The following is a 25310-nucleotide window of genomic DNA, read 5'->3' on the forward strand; positions in this document are numbered from 1 at the left end:
TTCACACCTGGTGAGGTCTCTATTTAATGAGTATGTGTTATATTGATTGTAAGCCTGAGGACAATGTGAATAACAATGAAACGTTGCTCTATCACTGCTGTCTGTCGTTATTTATAAGTCGCCTGGAGTGCTGTGCCTTTGGAGAAGTATATATATATATATATATATATATATATCACTTTCTTTTTAAATAATACTGGATTATATTGAAATTAACCATTTGTTTGTACAAACAAATGCTACTAATTTCAACAGAATCCATATTTACTTCAGGAAAACACCTCACACTCCTCCCTCCCAGCAGTGCAAGTGGCGGCGTGACAACGTCATGAGACCGACATGCATGATGACGGTGCAATTATGTATGGACAGGAGCAAAAGCAGGATTTCTGAAGGGGGCTTTCCAGATATATATATATATATATATATATATATACACACATACAGTATATACTGTATATATATATATATATATATATATCTATCCAAAAAGAGTACAGGCGCTCACCACTTCCTTGATGATGAAAAATTTATTACAACTCACAGGTGTATCTCACATAGAGACAGTCAACAGCATGTCAGCAAAATATGTCGACGTTTCGGCTCCATCTGAGCCTTTTTCAAGACAGATAGAATCACATCAGGTTCACACCCAGCAGCCCGTAACACACACCAAACCCTGAAGCACTTTTATAGCAGAGGCATATCGCAAACCCCGCCCATCAATCAACCAACAGGAAGTAGCTAAAACACTAATACTGCAGTGTCTAATCTGGAATATAGATATAGCCCATCCACTGTGTCATAGCGCCAAACATATACATAGCATGTGGACACATTAAAGTGCGTTGTTGGTCCATCAAAAGCGGCTAATTGCTGCTAGTAGCCGCGATGCCGGAAGTGATGTGCGTTCCATTACCCGTGGAACGCACTCGTCAAAATTGTTAATTGCGGATGTTGGCCATGGTACCGGAAGTGCTGTGCGTTCCACTGCCCATGGAACGCACCCATGTGGCCGGAAACACAGGCTGCGTAAGACGGCTACCGGCCGTCGCTAAGCAACCTCACTGACAATACTGGTCACTGTGATGCACGTAATAGAACTGCATAACGCGATCACATGACCTGACTGAGCTGGCATGAGAACAAGAGGAAACAAAACGATAGAAACCATAGTTATATCGTATAGAGTGTGTGAATCAGATGAAGCACACCAAACAAATATTAGATGCATTGAGCATGAATATGGACTCCATAACTGTCCTGGGTAAGGAATAAACACTTATCGCGATACGCACATACTTGTTCAATTTCGATAAAAAAATAATCATTTATATCACAATAAACACATTTGTTCAGTTTCGATATTAACACAACCTAAGGTAACCATATTCCTATGGTGAATACTGGTGGCCACCAGATAGTATCCAGGTGGCCCACCCACACTCCCCTATATGTAGACAGAACAGTTCATAAAAACTATCAAGATAAGCTGGAGGATGTGTAATGCAAAAATGCTAAGTCTAAAGAATATGGATATACATATCCCAGGACATAATGGAATCCATATAGGGTGTGTGATATAGCCTCTGCCATTAGGTAATCACCAACATAGAAGACAATATAAAAGACCACAAACAAAACAACACACATATATGCAATCATATATGTGAAAAACATGTATAATTAAAAAACATGTATAATTAAAAAGAGATGTCTAGTCATAGCCCTATCCGAGAAAAATGTTAAATGGATTTGCCTCATTTAATCCTCGTGGTGCTAAAGTGTCCAGCTCATAGATCCATTTAGCCTCTCGTTGCCGTAACAGCCTTTCCCAGTCACCCCCACGTGGAGGTCTTGGTACGTGATCAATCAACATACACTTCAAGCTAGATATTGAATGTCCTCTAGTTGCGAAATGTTGCGCTACTGGTTTGTCAGACACCTTGGAAACCAGTGCAGCTCGAATTGATGTGCGATGGTTGGCCATCCTGTCACGGAAGTTTCTTGTTGTCATGCCAACATAATAGTACCCACAGGGACAGACAATGATGTAAATTACATGGTCCATGGTACAGTGCAACCGGTGGCGGATTTTAATTTGTTGACCACTATGTGGGTGTGCAAAACTCACACCAGTCATCAATGATCGGCACGTGGTACAATTGGGGCACCGATAGCAACCTTTCTTGGTGTCTGGAAACCAGGTATTACTGGTGACTTATGGTTGTAAAGTCGGACGCATTAGCATTTGTCGTAGGTTTTTTCCACGTCTGTAGGCACAGAGCGGTGGCTGCTGACTTAACCCTTTAAAGACTTGGTCAGTGGCTACAATCGGCCAATGCTTGCGTAGCACTTTTTCGGAATGTGGTGAGGCAACGTCATATGTAGACGTGAAAATCATTCTGTTAGCGGCTCCCTTGGCACGACAACGACAACTGTTATTAGAGTGGGAGTGCCTGTACCTTGCTTTGTTTAAACATCTTTCGACGGTTTTCCTCGTATAGCCACGTTCATAGAATCTTTCAGCCATCGCCTTAATCTGTATCTCAGTGTCCTCATCCGTGGTATTATTTCGTATCACACGCAGGAACTGCGAAATAGGTAAACTCTCTTTAAGGTGAACGGGGTGATGACTGGAGGCATGAAGGAGCGTGTTCCTGTCAGTCTCTTTTCTATAGAGGGTCGAGGCAAGTCTTCCATTATGTCGAAAAAGAGACACGTCTAAAAAATTCACTTTATCACGCTCAATGTGATATGTGAAGCGGATAGGGCTATCTAGACTGATAGGGCTATCTAGACTATGAAGATAATCAATCATCTCATAGAACTCCGTGTCGGTCCCTAGCCAAATAATGAAAATGTCGCCAATGTAACGAACAAAAAATAGACACTTAGACCCAAACCTTGGTATGATATTATTAGATTCGTATTTGTGCATGTATAAGTTGGCATACGATGGGGCCAAATTTGACCCCATCGCAGTGCCACTACACTGGATGTAGAAGTCCTTGCCATAGGCAAAATGGTTCTTTTTTAATACTAAACCCGCAAGTTCAAGCAAAAGTTCAGATGGTGGACCCTCATGTGGACCCGCAATCAAAGCATCACGCATAGCCTCTAGGCCCTCTGTATGCGGAATAACTGTGTACAAGGACTGAATGTCCATAGTTATTAACCAGGCATCCTCAGGTATAACGCCAAGGGAGTCTGTCTTGTCAAGCAGATCCGCAGTGTCCCTAATGTAACTAGGCATCATCGTTACAAGTGGTTGAAGAAATGAATCAATAAAAATTGCCAGTGGCTGTAAAACAGAACCCATCGCCGAAATGATCGGTCGACTGGGAGGGTCAATCATGAATTTGTGTATTTTCGGTAGTGTGTAGATGATTGGACACACTGGACTGTCCACTGTCAGATAGCCAGCTATTTTTTGGTCCAACCATCCACACACCAAAGCCTGGTTGATAGTGGTATCAACCAGTTTTTTTATTTGTAACATTGGACTGCCTCTGCATTTCACATACACCTTAGAATCTGCCAATTGCCTAAGTATTTCAGCATTGTATTTACACCAGTCCTGTATCACCACGGCACCGCCCTTATCGGCTTGTCGAATCACAATCTGTTCATTGTTGATCAAACTCTTCAATGCAACCCTTTGTGCCGGAGAGAGGTTGTTATACCGTGGTGGTGCAACCCCGGCATGCATCTCACTGTCAGTTAACCGGAGAAATGTGCGTATACTGGGGTTTGTCGACTGGGGGTCAAACACACTCGGTCTGGTTAGACCAGTGACCTGAGTCATTTTGTTTGTTTTATTGGAGAAAAACTCCCGTAACCAGAGCTTTCTCCCAAATTTGTAATGGTCTACAACCCACCCAAATCTATTGTGTGGAACAGTGGGAACAAATGAAAGGCCTAGTGCTAGTATTTCTATTTCCACAGGTGAAAGCGTATATTCTGACAGATTGAAAACAGCGTCTACTGATATTTCCTTGGGCGCCCCCTTCGCCATAACCACCCCTCCTCAAGGGGAACCTCGTTCTGCGTTTCTGTTGGGGTTGGTATAGGTCCGGGCGCTCCTTCCTAAAAAAGCGCCAGAGGGAGGTCTGTTGTCAATCACCTCACTCTCAGAATTGGATTGAGATGAGGAGTTGTCCAAGGGACCTTGGTATCTACTTCTAGTCTGTAAACGCGGTCTCCGACCAGCGTAGCCCTTAGATTCACCCCTCAACCACCTGTAAACTTGATTATTGGTGTAATCGGTATTTACAGTAACCAATTTCTTCCGCTTAAACGTGATGAGTTCTTACTGATAAGTGTTGACTTGCTCAGTCAAGCGATCGACCCACTTATCAGCAGTATCAACCACCACTGTGGACAAATGTGTAGAATTAAACACGACCAAGTCCTCTCGCACTTGCTTCAATTCTACCCCAACCTCCTCAATAACGAGGAGGATGAGGTCCAATGAACATTTATTTAGAACACCACACCATTTGGTGCAAAACGTTGGACTATTGCGACCAATGGTGGGTACATTGTTTACACGAAATCCTCTTGGGATTTTCTTATTCCTATAATAGTCCGAGAGGAATTGGCCGTGTAAAGTGAGATCGACCTCCCGCTTCCTTAATCTCAATACTTTATGGAACAAGTCTAGCGGTGTCTCGTCTGGTAACTTGGCAAATTCTATATGGTCAAAAAGCATTTTTTCAGCGTCGTCATCAGTCAAAGATAGAAAAGTGCTGTGTGCTAACTGAAAGGTAGCCTCATTAATCACTTGATTAGGGTCAATTGACATACTGACCACAACACAATTAGACAACACTCAATTAATCTAATAACAAACACAAAATTTGTCCAAATTTTGTGTTTGTTATTAGATTAATTAAGTGTTGTCTAATTGTGTTGTGGTCAGTATGTCAATTGACCCTAATCAAGTGATTGATGAGGCTACCTTTCAGTTAGCACACAGCACTTTTCTATCTTTGACTGATGACGACGTTGAAAAAATGCTTTTTGACCATATAGAATTTGCCAAGTTACCGGACGAGACACCGCTAGACTTGTTCCATAAAGTATTGAGATTAAGGAAGTGGGAGGTCGATCTCACTTTACACGGCCAATTCCTCTCAGACTATTATAGGAATAAGAAAATCCCAAGAGGATTTCGTGTAAACAATGTACCCACCATTGGTCGCAATAGTCCAACGTTTTGCACCAAATGGTGTGGTGTTCTAAATAAATGTTCATTGGACCTCATCCTCCTCGTTATTGAGGAGGTTGGGGTAGAATTGAAGCAAGTGCGAGAGGACTTGGTCGTGTTTAATTCTACACATTTGTCCACAGTGGTGGTTGATACTGCTGATAAGTGGGTCGATCGCTTGACTGAGCAAGTCAACACTTATCAGTAAGAACTCATCACGTTTAAGCGGAAGAAATTGGTTACTGTAAATACCGATTACACCAATAATCAAGTTTACAGGTGGTTGAGGGGTGAATCTAAGGGCTACGCTGGTCGGAGACCGCGTTTACAGACTAGAAGTAGATACCAAGGTCCCTTGGACAACTCCTCATCTCAATCCAATTCTGAGAGTGAGGTGATTGACAACAGACCTCCCTCTGGCGCTTTTTTAGGGAGGAGCGCCTGGACCGATACCAACCCCAACAGAAACGCAGAACGAGGTTCCCCTCGAGGAGGGGTGGTTATAAGGCGAAGGGGGCGCCCAAGGAAATATCAGTAGACGCTGTTTTCAATCTGTCAGAATATACGCTTTCACCTGTGGAAATAGAAATACTAGCACTAGGCCTTTCATTTGTTCCCACTGTTCCACACAATAGATTTGGGTGGGTTGTAGACCATTACAAATTTGGGAGATAGCTCAGGTTACGGGAGTTTTTCTCCAATAAAACAAACGAAATGACTCAGGTCACTGGTCTAACCAGACCGAGTGTGTTTGACCCCCAGTCGACAAACCCCAGTATACGCACATTTCTCCGGTTAACTGACAGTGAGATGCATGCCGGGGTTGCACCACCACGGTATAACAACCTCTCTCCGGCACAAAGGGTTGCATTGAAGAGTTTGATCAACAATGAACAGATTGTGATTCGACAAGCCGATAAGGGCGGTGCCGTGGTGATACAGGACTGGTGTAAATACAATGCTGAAATACTTAGGCAATTGGCAGATTCTAAGGTGTATGTGAAATGCAGAGGCAGTCCAATGTTACAAATAAAAAAACTGGTTGATACCACTATCAACCAGGCTTTGGTGTGTGGATGGTTGGACCAAAAAATAGCTGGCTATCTGACAGTGGACAGTCCAGTGTGTCCAATCATCTACACACTACCGAAAATACACAAATTCATGATTGACCCTCCCAGTCGACCGATCATTTCGGCGATGGGTTCTGTTTTAGAGCCACTGGCAATTTTTATTGATTCATTTCTTCAACCACTTGTAACGATGATGCCTAGTTACATTAGGGACACTGCGGATCTGCTTGACAAGATAGACTCCCTTGGCGTTATACCTGAGGATGCCTGGTTAATAACTATGGACATTCAGTCCTTGTACACAGTTATTCCGCATACAGAGGGCCTAGAGGCTATGCGTGATGCTTTGATTGCGGGTCCACATGAGGGTCCACCATCTGAACTTTTGCTTGAACTTGCGGGTTTAGTATTAAAAAAGAACCATTTTGCCTATGGCAAGGACTTCTACATCCAGTGTAGTGGCACTGCGATGGGGTCAAATTTGGCCCCATCGTATGCCAACTTATACATGCACAAATACGAATCTAATAATATCATACCAAGGTTTGGGTCTAAGTGTCTATTTTTTGTTCGTTACATTGACGACGTTTTCATTATTTGGCTAGGGACCGACACGGAGTTCTATGAGATGATTGATTATCTTCATTGTCTAGATAGCCCTATCCGCTTCACATATCACATTGAGCGTGATAAAGTGAATTTTTTAGACGTGTCTCTTTTTCGACATAATGGAAGACTTGCCTCGACCCTCTATAGAAAAGAGACTGACAGGAACACGCTCCTTCATGCCTCCAGTCATCACCCCGTTCACCTTAAAGAGAGTTTACCTATTTCGCAGTTCATGCGTGTGCTACGAAATAATACCACGGATGAGGACACTCAGATACAGATTAAGGCGATGGCTGAAAGATTCTATGAACGTGGCTATACGAGGAAAACCGTCGAAAGATGTTTAAACAAAGCAAGGTACAGGCACTCCCACTCTAATAACAGTTGTCGTGCCAAGGGAGCCGCTAACAGAATGATTTTCACGTCTACATATGACGTTGCCTCACCACATTCCGAAAAAGTGCTACGCAAGCATTGGCCGATTGTAGCCACTGACCCAGTCTTTAAAGGGTTAAGTCAGTAGCCACCGCTCTGTGCCTACAGACGTGGAAAAAACCTACGACAAATGCTAATGCGTCCGACTTTACAACCATCAGTCACCAGTAATACCTGGTTTCCAGACACCAAGAAAGGTTGCTATCGGTGCCCCAATTGTACCACGTGCCGATCATTGATGACTGGTGTGAGTTTTGCACACCCACATAGTGGTCAACAAATTAAAATCCGCCACCGGTTGCACTGTACCATGGACCATGTAATTTACATCATTGTCTGTCCCTGTGGGTACTATTATGTTGGCATGACAACAAGAAACTTCCGTGACAGGATGGCCAACCATCGCACATCAATTCGAGCTGCACTGGGTTTCCAAGGTGTCTGACAAACCAGTAGCGCAACATTTCGCAACTAGAGGACATTCAATATCTAGCTTGAAGTGTATGTTGATTGATCACCTACCAAGACCTCCACGTGGGGGTGACTGGGAAAGGCTGTTACGGCAACGAGAGGCTAAATGGACCTATGAGCTGGACACTTTAGCACCACGAGGATTAAATGAGGCAAATCCATTTAACATTTTTCTCGGATAGGGCTATGACTAGACATCTCTTTTTAATTATACATGTTTTTTAATTATACATGTTTTTCACATATATGATTGCATATATGTGTGTTGTTTTGTTTGTGGTCTTTTATATTGTCTTCTATGTTGGTGATTACCCTGGATTACCTAATGGCAGAGGCTATATCACACACCCTATATGGATTCCATTATGTCCTGGGATATGTATATCCATATTCTTTAGACTTAGCATTTTTGCATTACACATCCTCCAGCTTATCTTGATAGTTTTTATGAACTGTTCTGTCTACATATAGGGGAGTGTGGGTGGGCCACCTGGATACTATCTGGTGGCCACCAGTATTCACCATAGGAATATGGTTACCTTAGGTTGTGTTAATATCGAAACTGAACAAATATGTGTTTATTGTGATATAAATGATTATTTTTTATCGAAATTGAACAAGTATGTGTGTATCGCGATAAGTGTTTATTCCTTACCCAGGACTGTTATGGAGTCCATATTCATGCTCAATGCATCTAATATTTGTTTGGTGTGCTTCATCTGATTCACACACTCTATACGATATAACTATGGTTTCTATCGTTTTATTTCCTCTTGTTGTCATGCCAGCTCAGTCAGGTCATGTGATCGCGTTATGCAGTTCTATTACAAGCATCACAGTGACCAGTATTGTCAGTGAGGTTGCTTAGCGAGGGCCGGTAGCCGTCTTACGCAGCCTGTGTTTCCAGTCACATGGGTGCGTTCCATGGGCAGTGGACCGCACACCACTTCTGGTACCATGGCCAACATCCGCAATTAACAATTTTGACGAGTGCGTTCCACGGGTAATGGAACGCACATCACTTCCGGCATCGCGGCTACTAGCCGCAATTAGCCGCTTTTGATGGACCAACAACACACTTTAATGTGTCCACATGCTATGTATATGTTTGGCGCTATGACACAGTGGATAGGCTATATCTTTATTCCAGATTAGACACTGCAGTATTAGTGTTTTAGCTACTTCCTGTTGGTTGATTGATGGACGGGGTTTGCGATATGCCTCTGCTATAAAAGTGCTTCAGGGTTTGGTGTGTGTTACGGGCTGCTGGGTGTGAACCTGATGTGATTCTATCTGTCTTGAAAAAGGCTCAGATGGAGCCGAAACATCGACATCTTTTGCTGACATGCTGTTGACTGTCTCTATGTGAGATATACCTGTGAGTTGTAATAAATTTTTCATCATCAAGGAAGTGGTGAGTGCCTGTACTCTTTTTGGATATGTTTTGGACTTCTTGAGAGCCCTTTACGGAGCACCGCCCATGTTGTGAACTGCAGCAGTGAGTGTGGACTTACTGGATATATATATATATATACACTAGGTGCTTCATCGCGCCCTACGGGCGCTCTTCACACCGTCGCAAGGGGCTACGCCCCCTTAACCCTTGCATGCCTTTCTGGGGTTTAATATTTGTATTATATGGAGTATTACCTGCATTCCTTTGTTAGTGGTTAAATATTGCACAATGAAAGGGCGTGCGATGGTGAAGGAGGCGCAGCCCCTTGCGACGGCGTGAACAGCACCTGCAGGGCACGATGTACAGAATGTAGCGGGTGCGGGGGGGACTGCGGATGGTGTCTGTAGATGCTGCGGGTGGAGGGGAGGCAGAAGTGGGGGTGGGGCCCGGATGGGGAAGGTTCGGGAGGTGCTGCGCGTGGGGGAGGGGCAGAGGAGTGGGGGATGCAGATGGGGGAGGGGTCCGGAGGCACTGCAGGTGGGGGAGGGGCAGGGGTGCCACGGGTGGGAGAGGGGCAGGTGTGGGGATGTTGTGGATGGGTGAAGGGTTCCGGAGGTGCTGTGGGATGGGTGTGCCGGGGGTTGGGTAGGGGACCGCAGGCACCATGGGTAGGGTAGGGGCAGGTACGGGTGTTGCGGCGGATAGGAAAGGAGGTCCGGAGGTGCTGCAGGTGGTGGAGGGGCAGGTGCGGGGGTGCCATTGGTGGGGGAGGGGTGGGTGAGGGGGGGACCGCTGATGGAGGAGGGTGTCTGCAGATGCTGCGGGTGGAGGGGGGCAGGTGTGGGGGGAGACGTATAAGGGGGGTGAATGGTGGAAGGGGCCTGGAGGTGCTGTGGGTGGTGAAGGGGTGGAGGAGTGGGAGCCACGGGTGGTGTAGGGGGTCTGGAGGCACAGCATGTGGGGGAGGGGTGGAGTGCCGCATGTGGTGGAGGGGAAGGTGCGGAGGTGTAGTGCATTGGGGAGAGGTCTGGAGGCGCTGCGGGTACTGTACATGCCATAAAAGGTAGTTGGAGGGTATGCAGTAACAGGGCCAGGACAGGGGTGACAGGGTCAGTACAGGGTTGACGGGGCCAGGACAGGGGTGACGGTGCCAGGACAGGGGTGACGGTGCCAGGACAGGGGTGACGGGGCCAGGACAGGGGTGACAGGGCCAGGACAGAAATGATAGGGACAGGATAGGGGTGACAGGGCCAGGGTAGGGGCGGCAGGACCAGGACAGGGGTGACGGGGCCAGTATAGGGTTGACAGGGCAAGCACAGGGGTGACAGGGCCAGGATAGGGGTAACAGGGCCAGCATAAGGGTGACAGGGCCAGGATAAGGGTGAAAGGGCCAGGATAAGGGTGAAAGGGCCAGGATAAGGGTGAAAGGGCAAGGCCAGGGGTGACAGGGACATGACAGAACACAGGGCACGGGAGAGATTGGTATTAGGGACAAAACAGTGGTGACAGACAGATGTGTCTTACCGGAGTCACTGCTGCTGGCTGCTGCTGTTCCATTCCAACCTGTTGGGATCTGCTGCTGCTGGAGACTTGGCATGGCTGACTCTCTCAGGCTGGAGTCCTGCTTTCTCTGCCAGTCCGCATCCCTCCCCCCCTCCTCAGTCACACACCGCAGACCTCACGGCTTCCGGGCACTGTGGTAAGGGGAGACTGGGAGTGACTGGTTAGCTCCCAGGAGACGCTGCGGCTGGAGGGAGGAGTGGGTCAGAGCCTGCAAGCAGCTCGGATTTCTGCAGCGCTACCCGCCAGCTAAAGTGTGTGAATGAGCTGGGCGCACTCCACTGCGGGTGGCAGCGCTGCAGCTAGCGGTGGGGCTGCCGGGGCTGGAGATAACAGAGGCAGTATGGAACCTGCACAGCGGCAGGTGCCCCACTAAACTGCAGCTAAGAAGCGTGGAGTGTGTCAGAAAGTGACGCTCCTCCGCACCAGAGAGACCCTGCTGAGTATGCCGATGTGGGGGGTCAAGCACACAGTGAGCCGGTGCCCGTCTGTCTGTATGACATACCCCTCACACACCCCCATACCTCCCAACTGTTCCGATTTTCGCGGGACAGTCCCATTTTTTGGGGTCTGTCCCGCTGTCCCACCCGCGGGTCGCAGTGTCCGGCGGTGGGGGGGGGGCAGTTGGAAAGCTCCCGTACTCGCTGTTCTGCTTAGCAGAGCAGCGGTGAATAGTGGAGACAGAGGGAGAGGGGGCATCAGGGGGTACGGATTACGGGGGGGGGGTTCCAGCAGCAGAGCCGGATTAAGGGGGGGGGGGGGCAGGGGGTACGTACCGTTGGCCCCACAGTTTTAGGGGGCCCCCTGGTTCGAGTAGCTCTGTCCCAGCTCAGAAGCTCCCCCGTCCTGCCAGTAACAGCAGCAGCATTGTGCTGCAGTCAGCACACGCTGCTGCATATTGGCAGGTCTGTGGTGTTGCAGGGAGGCAGCAGTCTCCCTGCTTTCTTCTCCAGGGCCCTCATTCCGAGTTGTTCGCTCGGTATTTTTCATCGCATCGCAATGAAAATCCGCTTAGTACGCATGCGCAATGTTCGCACTGCGACTGCGCCAAGTAACTTTGCTATGTAGAAAGTATTTTTACTCACGGCTTTTTCATCGCTCCGGCGATCGTAATGTGATTGACAGGAAATGGGTGTTACTGGGCGGAAACACGGCGTTTCAGGGGCGTGTGGCTGAAAACGCTACCGTTTCCGGAAAAAACGCAGGAGTGGCCGGAGAAACGGTGGGAGTGCCTGGGCGAACGCTGGGTGTGTTTGTGACGTCAAACAGGAACGACAAGCACTGAACTGATCGCACAGGCAGAGTAAGTCTGGAGCTACTCTGAAACTGCTAAGTAGTTAGTAATCGCAATATTGCGAATACATCGGTCGCAATTTTAAGAAGCTAAGATTCACTCCCAGTAGGCGGCGGCTTAGCGTGTGTAACTCTGCTAAATTCGCCTTGCGACCGATCAACTCGGAATGAGGGCCCATGTGCGGGTGTGTAGGGGGAGCGACCACCTCCTCTGGATTTAGCCCTAGCTGAGGGGCCAAAATTCCATTAAACAAAAAACAAACAAACCGGAATTTGCATAAGGGGGCGTGGCCTCAAGGCCGCTATTAGGCCACGCCCCCAACCCCACAGCAGGTACAGCAATGAGATAGGGCTCCCCTGTCTCAAGTGCCCTGTGCCCCCCGGACTCATAATCAGCCCTGGGGGCATGCCAGCAGCTCACAGAGTGCTGGGCAAGCCCCCTCACTGACGAAAACGGGGGCCCTCCCGTGAAGACACGCCCCTTTTTCGCCGAGTGTGTTTCCCTCCTTCTGCCTGGAGAAAGCTCCTGCAGAAAGCTGGGAGGTATGCACCCCTGCCTGTGACATGCCCAATGCCCATGCTATCTGCTTCTGCTCCTAGTCTCCTGTAGATTTGGCCAGATCTCTGTGACTCATTTGAATAACTCCGCCCACTGTTGTGACTCCGCCCAGCGTTAGCAAATGAATCACAAGGTCACAGAATAGGGCTATTATATAGGAGACAAGCCACACAGATCAATGTATAACTATTTAAAAGATACATTTTCATGTATATTTTTATATTAATAATATAATATATATTAATGTTAAATATATGTTTGTTTATCTATATCATACACCCACCCATTACTGGCGGTAGTCAGCAATACGCTAAGCCACAGCTCTTACTTTATATATAAATAAATTATGTACACATATAGTACATAAGCATCTTCACCCAACTCCCCCACTGCTTACAAGTTACCGCCTCTCACGCTGCTGTCGACTGCCCCCTCCACAGTCGCTGCTGAGTGTCCTCCACCTGCAACTCCGGCAAGCATCTAAGTGCTTGTCTCACCCACCGCTGCCAAGGTCCTGACTCCCTTCCAGGGACTGCCGCTCTTGCATCTTCCGAGTGCCCGCCACTGCTCAGCGGCTATCAGTGATCTCTGTCTGAGAGTGTCACTGTGTGTGAAAAGTTGTCTGTGCCCACAACTTGGCATGCGCTACACCTGGCCGTGAGTCTTGAGGGCGGGGGGGGGGGGGGGGGGGGAGGGTGCTTTTCAGTAATCGGAGGGTGAATCATAACTGTGCTGCGGCGGAGTCTTGCAGGCGCGGGGGTTGTGATTTTGATTTGGTGGGGGTGCGATCATAACTGCAGTGCTTGGTGCCGGCACAAGCACACGAAATCACTCAAAATCACACCCCTCAGCCTGCAAGACTCGGCCGGGTCCGTACTGCCTGCTGACAGTGACAGCGGGGATGAAGGGTTGTGTGTGTTCACCGCCGCAGACATGTGTCTCGTCTGTCAGGAAGGCAATGGGATGCAGGTGCGAGTGTGCAGTGGTGGCTCTATTTGGTGTCACCCCATTGAAGAGGGACACCCGGGTGTGGCCCGCACCCGCCTAATGACGCCTCTGGGTGTACATCACGCATACCTCCCAACTGTCCTGATTTTCGCGGGACAGTCCCGTTTTTTTGGGACTGTCCCGCTGTCCCACCCGCGGACCGCAGTGTCCCACGGTGGGGGTGGGGGGCAGTTGGGAGGCTCTGTCTCTCGCTGCCCTACTTAGCAGAGCAGCGGTGAATAGACGCTGTGTGCATGTGCACAGCGTCTATTCACTTGAGGCAGAGGGAGAGGGGGCATGCCAGTGGCTCACAGAGCGCTGGGCATGCCCCCTCAGTGACGAAAACAGGGGCGTGGCTCGCGATCGCGGGTCCTCCCGCGCGTGTGTCCCTCTTTATAGAAATAAAAAGGTGGGAGGTATGCATCACGTGACTGCCTGTCTGTGCATTGGTGTCCCCTACTTGAATCCACCATTGACAGGAGAGGAGGGGTGAGCGGTGCTGAAGACTGCTGTGTCTTCAGTGGGGAGGAGAGGAAGGACTGGAGGGACGACACTGCTGCCTGTTTTGACAAGTGCAGCGGGGAGGAGCGTGCAGGGGGTGGGAGATTCTAACACAAGAGGAGATCAGAGTGTGAAGAGCTTCTGCTCATGCTGCCGGCTTCGCTGCCTTTCAGTGTGACAGGTGCACGCTCCGGCAGCAACACTGCATATTAGCAAGATAGCAGAGAAAGGAGAGCGCCTCTCTAGTCCAGTGCCTCCCTGCTTTGCAGACCTTGCTGAGTGGGCAGTGCTGGGCCTGACTGGGCGTTCACTGCACGGAGTGGAGGATGTAATGTGTGGTCTTTCACCTGACTGCACATCGCTCCTCCTGTAAATGATTGGCGCCTCTTTATGTTTGGGGGGGCGAGCTGCCCTCTTGCCCCCCAATTTCCGACGCCTCTGTCCAGTGGAGATCTCAGGCATAGGGGCAGACTGGAATGTGAATCTGGGATCTTTAATCGGGTTCTTTTACATTAACCAGGATGTGGTGTACTTGAGCGTAGGCCCGAAGGCGTGACCAGAACAGAGGAGATTGTAAAATAAAATAAGTCTTTTTATTCAGCATGCAAGATGGTACAGATAGCGGCAGATGGTAAAAGACTCAGATAATCAGTATCACAGATCATGCAGTAACATAGGCATAGGAACTGAGGCAATGCTTTCGCAAATGTAACATCGATGGCAAGATGTAATTTCGGAAGTAGTGTGAACCACTAATGCAGTCTCAATATAGGTGAGCTGAGCACACAACAGTAGACTTTAGATGCAGTGTGAACCACTGATGAAGTCCCAATACAAATGAGCACGAGGTTACTGACCACTGGAGATAAGAAGGATACTGATGATACTGGATATTGGTGCAGAGCACCACTGTAGTTTGAGATCGATGGCAGAACCATGATGGAGCTAGAGATCGATGGCGGAACACCGATGGAGCTGAGTATCAATGGCGGAACATCGATGGAGCTGAGTATTGATGGCGGAACACCGATGGAGCTGAGTATCGATGGTGGAACACTGATGGAGCTGAGTATCAATGGCGGAACACCGATGGAGCTGAGTATCAATGGCGGAACACCAATGGAGCGGAGTATCAATGGCGGAACACCGATGGAGCTGAGTATTGATGGTGGAACACCGATGGAGCTGGGTATCGATGGCGGAACACAGATGGTGCTGAGTATCGATGGCGGTACACCGATGAGCCAGGCAGAGCTGCAAGCTGGATGGAACTCAGGTCCCAGGACAGAGTGGAATCTCCTGGAGCAAGGTAACCTGGAAGCAGCTGTGAGCAAACAAACATACAGGGTATGACCATCATAGCACTGGTGATTAGGCAGTCTTTACCCAGCATTCTTATAGGAGCTAGTGTGCAAGGATTGGCTGGGATGATCAGCTGGACAGAAGGATGCTCAGGATAGGCTCACTGGAATCAGATGACCGGATCAAACATGGCAGCACCCATGTTTGGTTTAGGAGGGAATCTGTTTGTGTCACATGTGGCTGCAGATCTGCCACACTATGCAGTGGAGTAGAACAAAAACACAAAGGTTTCCGCACAGGTTCAGTTCGACAAAAAAAAAACTTCAAAATATTGACCCAAAAGAACTGGGCACATACTGGGGTGTGATACCTGCTACCTGTTAGACAACTGTATAGCAAAGGAAAAGGGGGTAGCAATGTGGTGCACTAAGTCGATATAGCCTCAGTGTCCCCCATAGCAGTTACATTCCCCCCCCATGAGCCCTTTTTCTTCAAATATTTCTGTCCCTCACTCCCCCCAAAGCAATCGCATTGCCCCGAGCCCCACTTTATCAACATCTCTGTGTTCCTCCCACAGTGGTTATATTGTCTCAAGTCCTCTTCTCTCCAAATCTCCGTCCCTCACACCCCCATAGCAGTCACACTGTTCCAAGCTCCCATTCTCCATATCGCTATGTCCACCGACAGTGCTTACTTTGCCTCCTGGGTCCCCCTCTCTCCAAATCTCTATCCCCCAAAGCAGTTACATTGTCCCTCTGATACCCCTTTTCTACATTATCCAAATACCTCTCTTATCGCACCATTACCTGGTAAGTTCTTACTTTTTAAGTGTGTCCTGTGTGGCAGTGGCTGACTGTTGCTGCTCTGTGCTCTGTCTGGCATCCTCTGCAGTTGTCAGATTCTCAGACAGGAATTGAACACACTACTGATTTTGATCTGAGGCTCTGAGCACTGGGTGTGTGTCTTCTGGGGCTATAAAACTCCATCACCTCCTGCGCAGTGGGGCCAGAATATTCAGTGGGCAGCTGGTGGCACATCGCTGCACCTTCCAAGGCTCCGGTGCTCCGGGTGATGGCCCTGTCAGCCCATGCCGTAAGTCACCCCTGGATTTATGAATGGGCTAGGTGGACAGTTAAACGTATTTGTAAACATACAGTTGTAAAGTTCTAGGCTGTTTCACATTACCAGTTTCACAGAAGACATTTCTGTATTAGTATTATTATTATCCTTTATTTATGTGGCACCACATGGGGTCCACAGTGCCTTACAGAGTAAATAAAGAGAAACAGAATGAACAAAACAAGAAAAGTGACTTTCAGTACAGAATATTGCAGGACATGGACATCATATAAAAAAGTGACTTACAGTACAGAATATTGCAGAACGTGGATGTGTTGGGTATGTGTGACTGGCGGTCACCATACCGATGCCGGGGGGGGGCGCAATGAAGCCCCTTGCGGGCTCACTGTGCTCGCCACAGGTCTATTCCCACTCTATGGGGGGAAATAAATGTTTGAAAAGTTGGTTGGGTGTCTGGTCTTTCCTGTCTATTAGATAGGAAAAAACAGACACCCAACTGACTTTTCAAACAATTGAATATCCCCCTATGGGTGTTGTGGACACCCATGAGTGGGAATAGTCCCTGTTAGTTGGCATGCTGACTATCGGGATTGTTAAGGGGTGGGATCCTGGCGTCGGTATTCCAGTCACACAACTACATCCCACGTGGACATAGTATAAACATTGTTATAGCATCAATCATAATACTCACATAGGCAGCAGGGCAGCATATCCCAAGGGTAGCATACCGTTTTAGGCAGTAGGGCGTAGATGATGTTATTGGTAAGGGAAGAAAACTCACATGAGGAGAGAGGGCCCTGTACAGGGGCGTAGCCAGAACTTTGTGGGCTCCATAGCAACATTTTAAAGGGGCCTCTGTCCCAATGCATCTAGAGAGACACCTAATGTTTGTAAGGCCCCTATGTATTACAAAATGGTGAAAAATATATAAAACACATGTAACTGTGACAGGGAAGGTGGGTCCCTCTCAGCTTTGAGCCCCACAGCAGATGCACTCCCTGCACCTATGCTAGCTACCCCTTGGCCCTGTATGGGAGAGCTTACAATCTAAAGGGAGGGGCAGACAGACAGGGGTAACACAGGTTTGGGGAAAAAATGAGCAAGGAGAATGGAGCAGTGGGTTAGGGTGAAAGCTGGATCACTTTAATAACGAGAGCCCATTTGAAGTTTCGTAGAAATGTGGAGAGTCTGATAGCTAGAGGGAGAGAGTTCCATGGGTAGAGTGCAGCACAGGCAGAATCTTGGAAGCAGGAGTGGTAGGAAGTATGCAGTTGGGAGTAAAGGCAGCAATCATTTGTGGAGTGATATGGGTGGGCGTGACTGTCAAGAGAGATGAGGTCAGATATTTAAGTAGGAGAGGACTGGGTAAGGGCTTTGTAAGTGAGTACGAGAAGTTGGAATTGGGTTCTGGAGCCAGTGTATGGTTTATAGGAGTGGGGAGGCAGGTGTAGTACATTTGGAGAGGAAGCTGACCCGGGCAGCAGCATTGAGGGTAGATTGGAGAGGAGAGAGGCAGTAGGCAGGCAGGCCAGATAGGAGGAGCTTACAATAGTCCAATCTGGAGATGACCAGTGATGGATGAGAGACTTAGTTTCAAATTTATAAAAGAAAAAAAATCTAAAAGTACTATTTTAATAAACTAACCCTAGTTACTATAAAAGGTATATAAAGTCCCATATTGTTTAAAACAGGCAGAGATAAATAACTATATAACTCTACAGGTTCGATACATAAATGTACAGAAAACTCGCTATGTTTGGAATCCATCAGACGGCTTGTTTCAGAAAATTGGGTAAGTTATATATATATATATGGGTGTATTTTTAATTATTCTGTCTTTAAAATGCATAATATAATTTATTTATTTTTAAGGGTTCTGAATGAGACTTACTCATGTTCTGCTATACATGCTAAATATGGATTGGGCTTGCGTAGTGAAGAAAGAAAAGCCAGGTATTTATATAATATGCTACAATGAGACATTTAACCACAGGTTCTACATTTTTCAAACAGACAACCAGGACACGTCTGTGACATGACATTCATTTACTCCATATTACTGAACATTTCATAAAATATGATTGATTACATATGTTGATTTCAGTGATATCTTAAAACAGTGAGCTGTTCCCCCTGTGAGCAAGCCGCCTACGGCGAAATGTACATCAGGAAGGAGCACATCGGGCTTCCTGCTAATTGCGCACAGCGGGTCGCCCCAGGTACAGGTTATGTCTAACCAGCTCTCATCGTTATGATTATTTAACATTGTTCGGTTGTCTCTGCTTTAGGCTTTTTGCCGCACGCAGTTGAAACTATGCTTCTTGTATTTTATGAGTCATAAGCTTATATCACTGGCCGCAGCTGAGATGAAGTACGCCAGCCGTCAGTAGAATTTATGAACAAGAGAGGTTTTCCAACACTAGTAATCACGTGTACCTAAGCAGTGGAGATTTACTTTAGTTGGGACAAGGATTGATTACAATACTGAACTACACATGGAATGGCTTTTTGTTCTAAATGCTATATATGCTTTAGCTTTAGTAACATTATTTCTGATCCACCCTGCATGGATGCATATATGAATACTGTTTATAATAGGATCTGATAACAATGTAACCAGCATGTGTAGGATCATCCTTGCCTGAAAACACTGTGTATGTTCCAATCACATCATTTTCAAATATTTTGCAGAGAAAAGTCTGTATTTGTACAAAGTACACACATTGTCCCGCAAATGGTATCTCTATCGATGTGATTATCTAAGGAAGACATTTTTCTTGTCTCGCAGATAATATCATCCATGTGATTATTCAGGGGACAAATTCTGAGCACCACTGCCCCTTTTCTCTTTTTTTTTCAATACCAGGGTTTTGGAACGTTAGTAGTTCTCTCTTTGGCTACACTGACTTGATGTTATCAGCCAAAAGTAGAAACGAATGAAACGAACCTTATATACCCTGGCACTATCTTTGAATTCCATCGGCTGGCGTGAGTAGGGGTCTCTCACTCCATATTAACTGCGATAGCACATACGGAGCAGCAGAACCTTGAAATATGCCATAAGGCCCTGCCTATCTCTATCACATTTTGACAACCATTATTACGAGATCTAATTTAGAGCCGGGCGGAGGCCCAGATGAGACTGCATAAAGCTGTACATTTTTAATTTTGTTGTAATGTATATGTCTATGTGTATATGTCTAGATTGTTTATATTTCGCCTTTTAGCTTTTGGGAGTCTAGCCACTCCTGTTTTATGTGGTGATATTTAATAAAAGTCTTTTCTCTGACGTCCTAAGTGGATGCTGGGGACTCCGTCAGGACCATGGGGAATAGCGGCTCCGCAGGAGACAGGGCACAAAAATAAAGCTTTAGGATCAGGTGGTGTGCACTGGCTCCTCCCCCTATGACCCTCCTCCAAGCCTCAGTTAGGTTTTTGTGCCCGTCCGAGCAGGGTGCAATCTAGGTGGCTCTCTTAAGGAGCTGCTTAGAAAAAGTTTTTAGGTTTTTTATGTTCAGTGAGTCCTGCTGGCAACAGGCTCACTGCATCGAGGGACTTAGGGGAGAGAAGTTCAACTCACCTGCGTGCAGGATGGATTGGCTTCTTAGGCTACTGGACACCATTAGCTCCAGAGGGAGTCGGAACACAGGTCTCACCCTGGGGTTCGTCCCGGAGCCGTGCCGCCGACCCCCCTTGCAGATGCTGAAGATTGAAGGTCCAGAAACCGGCGGCAGAAGGCTTTTCAGTCTTCATGAAGGTAGCGCACAGCACTGCAGCTGTGCGCCATTGTTGTCACACACTTCACACCTTAGGTCACGGAGGGTGCAGGGCGCTGCTGGGGGCGCCCTGGGCAGCAATGTATAATACCTTTTATGGCTAAAAAATACATCACATATAGCCCTTGAGGCTATATGGATGTATTAAACCCATGCCAGATATCTCAAACTCCGGGAGAAAAGCCCGCCGGAATAGGGGGCGGGGCTTATTCTCCTCAGCACACAGCGCCATTTTCCTGCTCAGCTCCGCTGTGAGGAAGGCTCCCAGGACTCTCCCCTGCACTGCACTACAGAAACAGGGTAAAACAGAGAGGGGGGGCACTTTTTTTGGCGATATTTTATATATTTAAGCTGCTATAAGGATACAACACTTATATAAGGTTGTTCCCATATATATTATAGCGCTTGGGTGTGTGCTGGCAAACTCTCCCTCTGTCTCCCCAAAGGGCTAGTGGGGTCCTGTCTTCGATAAGAGCATTCCCTGTGTGTCTGCTGTGTGTCGGTACGTGTGTGTCGACATGTATGAGGACGATGTTGGTGTGGAGGCAGAGCAATTGCCGATAATGGTGATGTCACCCCCCAGGGAGTCGACACCGGAATGGATGGCTTTGTTTATGGAATTACGTGATAATGTCAGCACATTACAAAAATCAGTTGACGACATGAGACGGCCGGAAAACTAGAGATGAGCGGGTTCGGTTTCTCTGAATCCGAACCCGCACGAACTTCATGTTTTTTTTCACGGGTCCGAGCGACTCGGATCTTCCCGCCTTGCTCGGTTAACCCGAGCGCGCCCGAGCGTCATCATGACGCTGTCGGATTCTCGCGAGACTCGGATTCTATATAAGGAGCCGCGCGTCGCCGCCATTTTCACACGTGCATTGAGATTGATAGGGAGAGGACGTGGCTGGCGTCCTCTCCATTTAGATTAGAAGAGAGAGAGAGAGAGAGAGAGATTGACCTGATTTACTGGAGTTTAGGAGTACTGTAGAAGTGTAGAGAGTGCAGAGTTTACTAGTGACTGACCACAGTGACCACCAGACAGTGCAGTTTTATTTAATATATCCGTTCTCTGCCTGAAAAAAACGATACACACAGTGACTCAGTCACATACCATATCTGTGTGCACTGCTCAGCCCAGTGTGCTGCATCATCTATGTATATATATCTGACTGTGCTCAGCTCACACAGCTTATAATTGTGGGGGAGACTGGGGAGCACTGCAGTGCCAGTTAATAGTTATAGGTTATAGCAGGAGCCAGGAGTACATATTATATTAAAATTAAACAGTGCACACTTTTGCTGCAGGAGTGCCACTGCCAGTGTGACTGACCAGTGACCTGACCACACTGACCACCAGTATAGTTAGTTAGTAGTATACTATATTGTGTGATTGCCTGAAAAAGTTAAACACTCGTCGTGTGACTTCACTTGTGTGGTGTTTTTTTTTTTATTCTATAAAAAACTCATTCTGCTGACAGACAGTGTCCAGCAGGTCCGTCATTATATAATATATACCTGTCCGGCTGCAGTAGTGATATATATATATTTTTTATATCATTATTTATCATCCAGTCGCAGCAGACACAGTACGGTAGTTCACGGCTGTAGCTACCTCTGTGTCGGCACTCGGCAGTCCGTCCATAATTGTATACCACCTACCCGAGGTTTTTTTTTCTTTCTTCTTTATACATACATACTACTACATCTCTTTATCAACCAGTCTATATTAGCAGCAGACACAGTACGGTAGTTCACGGCTGTAGCTACCTCTGTGTCGGCACTCGGCAGTCCGTCCATAATTGTATACCACCTACCCGTGGTTTTTTTTTCTTTCTTCTTTATACATACATACTACTACATCTCTTTATCAACCAGTCTATATTAGCAGCAGACACAGTACAGTACGGTAGTTCACGGCTGTAGCTACCTCTGTGTCGGCACTCGGCAGTCCGTCCATAATTGTATACCACCTACCCGTGGTTTTTTTTTCTTTCTTCTTTATACATACATACTACTACATCTCTTTATCAACCAGTCTATATTAGCAGCAGACACAGTACGGTAGTTCACGGCTGTAGCTACCTCTGTGTCGGCACTCGGCAGTCCGTCCATAATTGTATACCACCTACCCGTGGTTTTTTTTTCTTTCTTCTTTATACATACATACTACTACATCTCTTTATCAACCAGTCTATATTAGCAGCAGACACAGTACGGTAGTTCACGGCTGTAGCTACCTCTGTGTCGGCACTCGGCAGTCCGTCCATAATTGTATACCACCTACCCGTGTTTTTTTTTTCTTTCTTCTTTATACATACATACTACTACATCTCTTTATCAACCAGTCTATATTAGCAGCAGACACAGTACGGTAGTTCACGGCTGTAGCTACCTCTGTGTCGGCACTCGGCAGTCCGTCCATAATTGTATACCACCTACCCGAGGTTTTTTTTCTTTCTTCTTTATACATACATACTACTACATCTCTTTATCAACCAGTCTATATTAGCAGCAGACACAGTACAGTACGGTAGTTCATGGCTGTAGCTACCTCTGTGTCGGCACTCGGCAGTCCGTCCATAATTGTATACCACCTACCCGTGGTTTTTTTTTCTTTCTTCTTTATACATACATACTACTACATCTCTTTATCAACCAGTCTATATTAGCAGCAGACACAGTACAGTACGGTAGTTCACGGCTGTAGCTACCTCTGTGTCGGCACTCGGCAGTCCGTCCATAATTGTATACTAGTATCCATCCATCTCCATTGTTTACCTGAGGTGCCTTTTAGTTGTGCCTATTAAAATATGGAGAACAAAAATGTTGAGGTTCCAAAATTAGGGAAAGATCAAGATCCACTTCCACCTCGTGCTGAAGCTGCTGCCACTAGTCATGGCCGAGACGATGAAATGCCAGCAACGTCGTCTGCCAAGGCCGATGCCCAATGTCATAGTACAGAGCATGTCAAATCCAAAACACCAAATATCAGTAAAAAAAGGACTCCAAAACCTAAAATAAAATTGTCGGAGGAGAAGCGTAAACTTGCCAATATGCCATTTACCACACGGAGTGGCAAGGAACGGCTGAGGCCCTGGCCTATGTTCATGGCTAGTGGTTCAGCTTCACATGAGGATGGAGGCACTCAGCCTCTCGCTAGAAAAATGAAAAGACTCAAGCTGGCAAAAGCAGTAGCACCGCAAAGAACTGTGCGTTCTTCGAAATCCCAAATCCACAAGGAGAGTCCAATTGTGTCGGTTGCGATGCCTGACCTTCCCAACACTGGACGTGAAGAGCATGCGCCTTCCACCATTTGCACGCCCCCTGCAAGTGCTGGAAGGAGCACCCGCAGTCCAGTTCCTGATAGTCAGATTGAAGATGTCAGTGTTGAAGTACACCAGGATGAGGAGGATATGGGTGTTGCTGGCGCTGGGGAGGAAATTGACCAGGAGGATTCTGATGGTGAGGTGGTTTGTTTAAGTCAGGCACCCGGGGAGACACCTGTTGTCCGTGGGAGGAATATGGCCGTTGACATGCCTGGTGAAAATACCAAAAAAATCAGCTCTTCGGTGTGGAACTATTTCAACAGAAATGCGGACAACAGGTGTCAAGCCGTGTGTTCCCTTTGTCAAGCTGTAATAAGTAGGGGTAAGGACGTTAACCACCTCGGAACATCCTCCCTTATACGTCACCTGCAGCGCATTCATAATAAGTCAGTGACAAGTTCAAATACTTTGGGTGACAGCGGAAGCAGTCCACTGACCAGTAAATCCCTTCCTCTTGTAACCAAGCTCACGCAAACCACCCCACCAACTCCCTCAGTGTCAATTTCCTCCTTCCCCAGGAATGCCAATAGTCCTGCAGGCCATGTCACTGGCAATTCTGACGATTCCTCTCCTGCCTGGGATTCCTCCGATGCATCCTTGCGTGTAACGCCTACTGCTGCTGGCGCTGCTGTTGTTGCTGCTGGGAGTCGATGGTCATCCCAGAGGGGAAGTCGTAAGACCACTTTTACTACTTCCACCAAGCAATTGACTGTCCAACAGTCCTTTGCGAGGAAGATGAAATATCACAGCAGTCATCCTACTGCAAAGCGGATAACTGAGGCCTTGGCATCCTGGGTGGTGAGAAACGTGGTTCCGGTATCCATCATTACTGCAGAGCCAACTAGAGACTTGTTGGAGGTACTGTGTCCCCGGTACCAAATACCATCTAGGTTCCATTTCTCTAGGCAGGCGATACCGAAAATGTACACAGACCTCAGAAAAAGAGTCACCAGTGTCCTAAAAAATGCAGCTGTACCCAATGTCCACTTAACCACGGACATGTGGACAAGTGGGGCAGGGTCAGGACTATATGACTGTGACAGCCCACTGGGTAGATGTATGGACTCCCGCCGCAAGAACAGCAGCGGCGGCACCAGTAGCAGCATCTCGCAAACGCCAACTCTTTCCTAGGCAGGCTACGCTTTGTATCACCGGTTTCCAGAATACGCACACAGCTGAAAACCTCTTACGGCAACTGAGGAAGATCATCGCGGAATGGCTTACCCCAATTGGACTCTCCTGTGGATTTGTGGCATCGGACAACGCCAGCAATATTGTGTGTGCATTAAATATGGGCAAATTCCAGCACGTCCCATGTTTTGCACATACCTTGAATTTGGTGGTGCAGAATTATTTAAAAAACGACAGGGGCGTGCAAGAGATGCTGTCGGTGGCCAGAAGAATTGCGGGACACTTTCGGCGTACAGGCACCACGTACAGAAGACTGGAGCACCACCAAAAACTACTGAACCTGCCCTGCCATCATCTGAAGCAAGAAGTGGTAACGAGGTGGAATTCAACCCTCTATATGCTTCAGAGGTTGGAGGAGCAGCAAAAGGCCATTCAAGCCTATACAATTGAGCACGATATAGGAGGTGGAATGCACCTGTCTCAAGTGCAGTGGAGAATGATTTCAACGTTGTGCAAGGTTCTGATGCCCTTTGAACTTGCCACACGTGAAGTCAGTTCAGACACTGCCAGCCTGAGTCAGGTCATTCCCCTCATCA

General features: G+C 47.3%; 1 protein-coding gene across 1 annotated transcript in view; it reads left to right on the top strand.

Annotated features, from left to right (window-relative positions):
- LOC134910905 (probable cation-transporting ATPase 13A4) overlaps window positions 1–25310 on the top strand; it is a 350913-nt gene that overhangs the window by 38455 nt on the left and 287148 nt on the right. The window contains exons 4-5 of the mRNA XM_063919292.1: window positions 18200–18270; window positions 18351–18431. Coding sequence (XP_063775362.1) covers window positions 18200–18270; window positions 18351–18431 — 152 coding nt within the window. The remainder of the gene's footprint in view (window positions 1–18199; window positions 18271–18350; window positions 18432–25310) is intronic.

Source organism: Pseudophryne corroboree, chromosome 4 (genome assembly GCF_028390025.1).
Source record: "Pseudophryne corroboree isolate aPseCor3 chromosome 4, aPseCor3.hap2, whole genome shotgun sequence".
Classification (NCBI taxonomy): domain Eukaryota; kingdom Metazoa; phylum Chordata; class Amphibia; order Anura; family Myobatrachidae; genus Pseudophryne; species Pseudophryne corroboree.